The 7,579-nt window shown below is 32.2% G+C and overlaps 1 protein-coding gene across 1 annotated transcript; it reads right to left on the reverse strand.

Moving 5' to 3' along the window:
- Nucleotides 1–10: 10 nt before the first annotated feature.
- On the reverse strand, nucleotides 11–7,573 carry LOC100640847 (uncharacterized). Its single transcript, XM_020002644.1, has 19 exons — nucleotides 7,341–7,573; nucleotides 7,173–7,298; nucleotides 7,099–7,119; nucleotides 6,863–7,054; nucleotides 6,487–6,669; nucleotides 6,001–6,201; nucleotides 5,164–5,202; nucleotides 3,312–4,778; nucleotides 3,103–3,228; nucleotides 3,023–3,043; nucleotides 2,779–2,970; nucleotides 2,447–2,596; nucleotides 2,099–2,317; nucleotides 1,802–1,948; nucleotides 1,542–1,739; nucleotides 1,285–1,437; nucleotides 882–1,121; nucleotides 230–811; nucleotides 11–172 (listed from the first exon to the last, which is right to left on the reverse strand). The coding sequence occupies exons 1-19, from the start codon at nucleotides 7,405–7,407 to the stop codon at nucleotides 39–41; spliced, it is 4,458 nt and encodes a 1,485-aa protein (XP_019858203.1). The 5' UTR covers nucleotides 7,408–7,573; the 3' UTR covers nucleotides 11–38.
- Nucleotides 7,574–7,579: the final 6 nt, after the last annotated feature.

Here is a 7,579-nt window from a genome sequence, read left to right on the forward strand (position 1 = left end):
ATTTGATGATAAAGTGCTTCTTCTGTTTGCTTCTGGGATTATATACTTCCATCTTTTCGCCACACTATATTTGGTACTGGTACTCCATCTGCAGTGCAATTAAATGATACAGTTTCTCCAACATTTTTTATCTTTTTTTCTCCAATAGTGTTCAATAACTGGGGACCAACACCTGAAAGGTAAGAAATTTTCTTTCAAAACAATGCATTAATTGGTAAATATCACTTACTAATACTTTTGCAGATCTGATTTATGAATAAATTTGCTCTTTTTGACTGACCACTATTAAATGTATTCAAGAACAGCACTCGTTCTTTATAACCTGTTAGTTCTTCCCAATTAGAAAGTGAACTATTTGTGAAAAAAAGAACAGCAAATATATCATAGCTGAGAGCTCTGGTAATTTTTGCTATGTCATATGGCAATGCCTCATGTAAATGAAGACCATCAGTTATTATCACAATGATTTTCCTTGAATTTAGTCTCCCTCTCTTTTTTATTTCATCCATAGCTAAAATCATGGAATAATTTAGATGAGTCGCCAAACCTCTATTGTCTTCATCATCTATGCTAATATTTCTGACAATTTGTTTTAACAGTTTTAAATCAGTGACATCACCAAGAGGAGAAATAACTTGTGTTCGGTTTGAATTACTGAGCCTAACTATACCAGCATGTGTCATATTTCTGCCAATCGGTAATTGATTTAATATCTCAGCAGCAAGGTCCTTCACCATTGTGAACTGATTTTCTTGCATCCTGGATGATTCAGAAATAAGCAAGACTAAGTCAGCATAAACTGACTCACACCCTAAAGAATAAAAGAAATGAAACATATTAAGCAATGGTCTAATTTTTACATTAATTGTATGCATAATAACCTGTTACAGATGTATCCATAATGTACACAACCGCTGGCTCACTGTTTGATACATTGAGTCTTGACAAACCATAGTAGTTGTTGTCCATTAGTTTAACTAAATTAAGAACTTCAAACTCAACATGAAAGAATTCTGTAGGTTCTCTAGTAACATCAGGCTTTATTTCAATATTGTAACAAACTGCCCTTAACCCTTTTTTAAGTGTCTTGGTTTCAAATTTGGAAATGTAATCCAAATCAGCTGTAAAAAGCACAAAAGATGAAAATTATAAATTGATAGTTTGGCAAAAACATCTTTAATTTAAGGTTACTATTATGTGCTTTAAAATACCAGTTAAAATGATTTAGATATAAAGCTACAGCATGCATGCATTCAACATGAACAATACAACTTCTCGATTTACCAGTAGCAGCACCATCAACATCACTAGATATAGTTCTGAAATTTATATTAATGTCGTCACTAAGTACTTTTGTAGTCTCTACACAGACTTGAACATCCATATCAATATTCTCAGGAAAAGTGTAAGCATCATTTGAAAACTTTATCACAGAAACTGCACAAAGAAATTAATAAATTGAATAGAATCCTTTCAATGCTATAACATTACACCTCAGTTTGATAATAATTATTCTTTTATTAATAAAATCATGTGCTTACCATCATCTTCATCAGTGATTGTAATTTTGATTGTTAACATTGTTGGTATGTGATCTGGTGCTGTTACAGTAATAATAAATGACTCATTTTTTTCAACAATGTCATCATTTATAATCATGAAGGTTGCACAAACTCTGAGATCATCTGATGTGAATGGCACCTCTATAGTTTCTGCAACAAAGTCAGTACCAGATATAGCTATGAAAATGTCAAGTCAAATTAATATGTTGACAGAAAATACTGTTAGTTCCACTTCTTACCTGTAATACCTATTGCACTATTTATGGCTTCAAAAGTTATGTTTCTAGTACATGAAAAATTGAAGGTTCTTTTAACACAAATAGTCACATTTTCTTGACTCTCTGGCGTGAAAACATTATTAGTGCTTGGAACACTGTCAGCAAAAACTATGAGCAGGAATTGAAATGATATACTTATTCATGCATTTAAAGTTTGTACAATTCAACATTACACTATGAAACTATTAAAGATTTAATATTATTTTGGCATGTTTTAGATAAAGAGGGGGCTTTAATAATCTCAATATTGCCGCTTACTTTCTGGCTGGAGTTCAAATATTGTTACTATAGATTTATCAGTAGCTTTCATTTGACCACCACCTAAATGACCTGTGGCAATGAAGTTGACATAAAATGTTTCAATAGGTTCTTTAAAGTCATTAAAGGGGTCTTGTATTATTTGAAATTGAGCACAAACTTGTGTACTTGACCCAGGGAGGGTAAGAGTTTTTGTTTCAGCAACAAAATCAAAGATATCTATAAAAAAGCTTAAGATAAATAAAATGTTACAGCTGACAACAAAGAATTATTAAATAAGTAAGACTCTGTTGTTTTGTGGTTGTAATATCAATGACAACACTTACAAAATTTAAAAGTATAAGTTACCTTCAGCAGCAAATTGTGTTGAACCTTCCATAGCCGTAATCTCAAGATTAACACTATCAACAGTATCTCTACTCTTTTCTACACACACATAAACTGAACCATTGCCCTCGTGCACACAATAATTATCAGCAGTGAACTTTATAATATTAGCTAAAAATAGATTGCAAACAAAAAAACCATAAAAGACATGTTTAAATTGCTGTTAAAAATACAAAACTTAATATGAATAGACTAATATAATGTGTTAATGTAATACCAAATGGTGCCTTCTCTTTTACACAAAATGTTAGTTTTAACTGTCATGTATATATCTATTAAGCATCAAAACTCACAGTCACCAAGAATAGTTAGTTCAACTTCTGGTGGCGTTCCAATGTTGATGTTCTGATCTTTAAGAAAACCAACTAAAAACACTTCATCTAATTCTGGAATTGAGTCAATAAAAAAACTAAAATCAACTGTAGCTGAAAATTCATTGGCAGCAAATTTTATAGTTTTTGTTTGGTTCTCCAAATCTTCTCCAACTATAAAAAGAAAAATTATAAATGTGATACTAGAATCTATATATCGTCTCACTCATTGCTGGATTAGATTTTGCTGCAGAGAAAAAATAAATACATAAAATTTATAAAAGTATGTTAGACTTCCTATCTCACATGACATAAAGGTTCCCACTTGAATGGAACTAGCTTCAGATACATCACCAGACCTGTACACAGTAGCAGATACTAGACTACTCTCTGGTGCTGATGAAATAAGAGGCTCAATACTGTAAAATGTCACTATGGAAGATAAAATTGAAATAATGAATTAATGAATGCCAAACATTACAAGAAATATCTCACATGCATAAAAAATTAATTACCTCCAATGGGTCTCATTCCAAAACCAGCAGGATAAGCATAACCTTTTCCATCTCCTGAACAAAACATGATTGCACCAAATGAGCAGCTTGGATCAGTATGCTTTAACAAATGAGTTCTTCCTTGTTGTATATTAACAGAAATACCATAACCACATGAATCTGTGATGTTATCACAGTGAAAAATACTCCATTTACTAGCATTGCTCTCTAGTGGAATGCTATCAATTAATATAGCGCTAGCATCAAAGCAATGAGGTAAAACTGTCACAAAAACACCACTAGTGATGAATTTATCATAGTATCTGATGTCATTGGGTACTAAATATCTATTCAGGTACTGACTAACAGGTGGTATCCATACCATATCAGGAGCTGCAGTTCGATAATGATAAGTATCATAATAGCGGTACCAATCATGACTTTCAAAATACTGCATAACAGCAAGGGGTTTGTTTGACTGTACAGTACAATAGCTTTGAGGATAAATGTCAAAGACACCTTTATTTGGAACCATATGATCCTTTTTTGTGAAGTTCTGAACTAGTATGTTTACAGTTACTGAAACACTATCAGCGCAAAATATTTTAAAGTTGGTACCAATTTCTTTACCAGGGAAAAGTTTCAAAATAGATCTATATCTAAAGTATCTAATGGTAAATGGCCCTACCAAAAAATTGTATCCCCATGTATATGATGGAGGTACTTGTTCAATGAGATACTCACAGTAAGGTGTGTAGCCAGAAACACATGCATGTCCAATCATAAACCCAATAGGTTGAATGGCATAAACATCAGTACCAGGTGGCAAAGAAGAAACAGAAGGAGTGTAGTACTTTTTAAACTTAATTTGTGATGAACGAACTCCATGTTGATCATAAGTTCCAAAGTAATCACCAGGAACTGAAGTATTAGAATAAGTAAGCGATACTCCTCCAGCTTCAATTGTATCACAAGCCACAATTGCTGCTACTGTTTGTGAATCTGTATAATAGTTACCATATTCATTAAAAATAGAATAGTTATACTGTTGAGTAATTGATCCCACATTTAATGCTGGCACTGCGACAAAACTATCCACTGTTGTATCTATGCTATTATCTATACTCATACTGAAACAGGTGACTGATATTGTATGTGAACTATTTATTGTTTTAATTTCAATTCCAGTGAAGTCATTTATATCCCTGCTGTTAAAAAAATCTATTGTCATGTTTGCTATAAGAGGTTGAAAATCTTCAAGTCTACTCTCACTGTTACCAGGTATATATCGATACCATTCTGTATTGATTGATCCTGGTTGAACTGTACCAGTTTTATATATTCCATTGACTCCTGAACTTATATGATATTGAACAGGAAAGCTTTCAAGTGAACCAACTTTTATCAAGAATAGAGTAGATATATGTGGTTCAAAAAAGGAGAAACAAAATTTGTTTCCTTCAGTAGTACTACTACTCTTTGGTACACCTAAAATAAAAAATATAATTTTTTCATTTGTTCAATTTTTTTAACTTTAATACCAATCATGACACTACTGCGTACAGATTCATAGTACTATGCTTCTACTATTCTTACAACACTTGTTACATCTGATGAAATGGTTAAAAGTGCATGGGCAATTTGACCTTTTGACGCAAAAATGCACTGAAGTTGAAGCAAAACTGGCAAAAATTAAATTTTGCATTTGTTTGCATTGTGTTTTGTGTCAAATTTAAACTATAGACTTTAGCCTATCTTATATTTAGCATTAGACATAATTCTACACATTGTGCTTTATTTGCTCTCATAATTTTCTTTTATGTTCAATTTTTTATACATTTTAAAAATAAATTTAATAATGTAGCTATTATACCTTTTAGTCTCCTGTTGATATCAATTGACCCCCTAGTACCTGTCACATGAAATTAAAATATTAATGGCTATATAAATCAAATATCGTATACTGGTTTATTTTCGTGGTGGAAATTTTTTGCGAATCTTGCATTTCTAAGATTTTGTGGAATTAATTTTCGCGAATTGCTTGCAGACTGCACCACATGGCAATGGAGAGCAGAATTCCGTGGTGAAAAACTTTCGCGAATGATCACCAAACCCCTGAAATTCATGAAAATATTTTACCACAAAACTAAACCGGTATATGGTATGGCACATGGATAATGGAGAGTCTAACCACAAGACTGAAACTTAATTTTCATACACAATCAAGGCATCACAAAAAGAGGCAGCAAGTCAAGTTTGAAAGGATGTGCAGTTACTAAAGTGAGTGACTGCTTGTTTTTGCAATAACGTATCTTAGTACCATAAATGTTCAAATAAAGGCCGGGCTTGAATAAATGCCTGGTACTAAGAATTTCCAAGTATAGACACGAATATTTTACTCAATATAAGTCCCACTAGTTTAAAGTGTCCCAAATGGCCTAACTTGTTAAGCTAAGTGCATTGAATCTGGAGTTCTGGGTACGAATCCCAGTTTTACTTTTTCTTTTTTTATTTTACGAGATTTTTTTGTTCTGGAAAGAAATAAATGCCCGGGCTTTTATTTGAACATTTATGGTATTTATGAAATTAAAGTAACAGTATGTGATAAAAAAGCTTGATTTTTTCATGAGTGAATGAGACTTGACGAGTTGAAAAAAATTATGGATCATTAATTACAAATAATTTTGTTTCAAGCAAAATTTCTTCTTACCTATTTTATCAATAATGGTTACTGTAATCTGACACTCTGCAGGATGAAATATACCAACTGAAACATTTGATGTTACATTGATGCAAAACTGTTCATTTGGCTCATTAAAAATCCTATCTTCAACAGTACTGATATGTGCACAGACTTCAGTATCGCCAGATGGCATTATAGCTGCTGTAGTTGTATTATCATAATCTTCCTCTATTAGCATTAAGGATAAAAATAATTTGCTTTATTTTTCCAAATATGAATAAATGGCATAAGTTTACTTAGATGAAGTTATTATTGTTAGACTGTTAGGTTAATTTATCATTTTAAAAAGTGATCAGAATTTGGACAATTTTTTTCCATATTAATTCTTTTGTGGATAACAAACTACAGTAAAATAGCACAAGCATGTCAAGTGAAATTTAAGTATCACTCAGTATAAGCCAAACTGGGGTGCTATTTCATTTACTATACACTCCACCATTAATATATCAATACCTTGCGCAGGATTCAATGCTCCTGATTTCTCTGTTGGGGTAAAAAGAAATTCTATTGGTTCTGGATATGAGGAATCAGCTAATCCTGAGAGTGTTATGCAGACTTTAACTTGATTATCCCCCTCTTGTACCACAACATTGGGACCTGTTTCAGGACTACTACCACCACCAGTAATAAGTCGAGCTACAGGCATTTGAAAAATAAAAACCATGAAAGACATAGTTACAAAATGGAATAAACAATAATTATACTATTTCGATCCAGTTTATGATCTGCAATGATTGAAATTTTGTTAAAAACATTAGTGTAAAGCGAATTTAAAGTGCAAGAAAAACTATAATGTCACTTTATATAAAAGGCAAATAATCAAACTTACAATCACCAAGAATTGTCAATTCAACTTCTTGGGGTGTTCCTATATTAATTTTATGATCATTAACAAACTTAACATCAAGAACTTCATCTTGTTCTGGAAAAGAGTCATCTATAAAAGTAAAATTAACTGTAGCCAAAAATTCATTGGCTGCAAATTGTATAGTTTTTGTTTCATTCTCAAAATCTTCTCCAACTATAAAGCAAAAATAATAAATGTGCCATACTATCACTACTCACTTGCTGCTGCATTGTATTTTGCTGCAGGAAAAAAAGAAAATAAATAAAATAATCAAAACAGTTGGTAAGCTCACATGACATAAAGGTTCCCACTTGAATTGAACTAGCTTCAGATACATCACCAGACCTATACACTGTAACAGATACTAGACCACTCTCTGGTGCTGATGAAATAAGAGGCTCAATACTGTAAAATGTCACTATGGAAATAATGATACAGGTTCACAAATAGCATAACGTACCCCCAATGGGTTTCATTCCAAAGCCAGCAGGATACGCATAACTTTTTTTGTATCCCCAACCAAACATGATTGCACCAAATGAACAGCTTGAATCAATATGGTTCAACAAATGAGTTCCTTGTGAAGTATCAATAGACACACCATAACCACATATAACAGCAACATCATCACAGTGAAAAGTATTCCAGTTACTAGCATTGTTCTCCAGTGGAATACCATTATTTAATATAGCACTAGCA

Source organism: Amphimedon queenslandica, unplaced genomic scaffold (genome assembly GCF_000090795.2).
Source record: "Amphimedon queenslandica unplaced genomic scaffold, v1.1 AMPQUscaffold_12869, whole genome shotgun sequence".
Lineage (NCBI taxonomy): Eukaryota > Metazoa > Porifera > Demospongiae > Haplosclerida > Niphatidae > Amphimedon > Amphimedon queenslandica.

Excerpts from the sequence above, each read along its gene's own strand:
- LOC100640847 (XM_020002644.1), bottom strand. The coding sequence starts at position 7,407 with ATGTTTGGTTGGGGATACAAAAAAAGTTATGCGTATCCTGCTGGCTTT. Across the intron at positions 7,055-7,098 it reads AAAATACAATGCAGCAGCAA|TTGGAGAAGATTTTGAGAAT; the intron begins GTGAGTAGTGAT and ends TTTGCTTTATAG. Across the intron at positions 1,740-1,801 it reads TAGTGCAATAGGTATTACAG|CTATATCTGGTACTGACTTT; the intron begins GTAAGAAGTGGA and ends ACATTTTCATAG.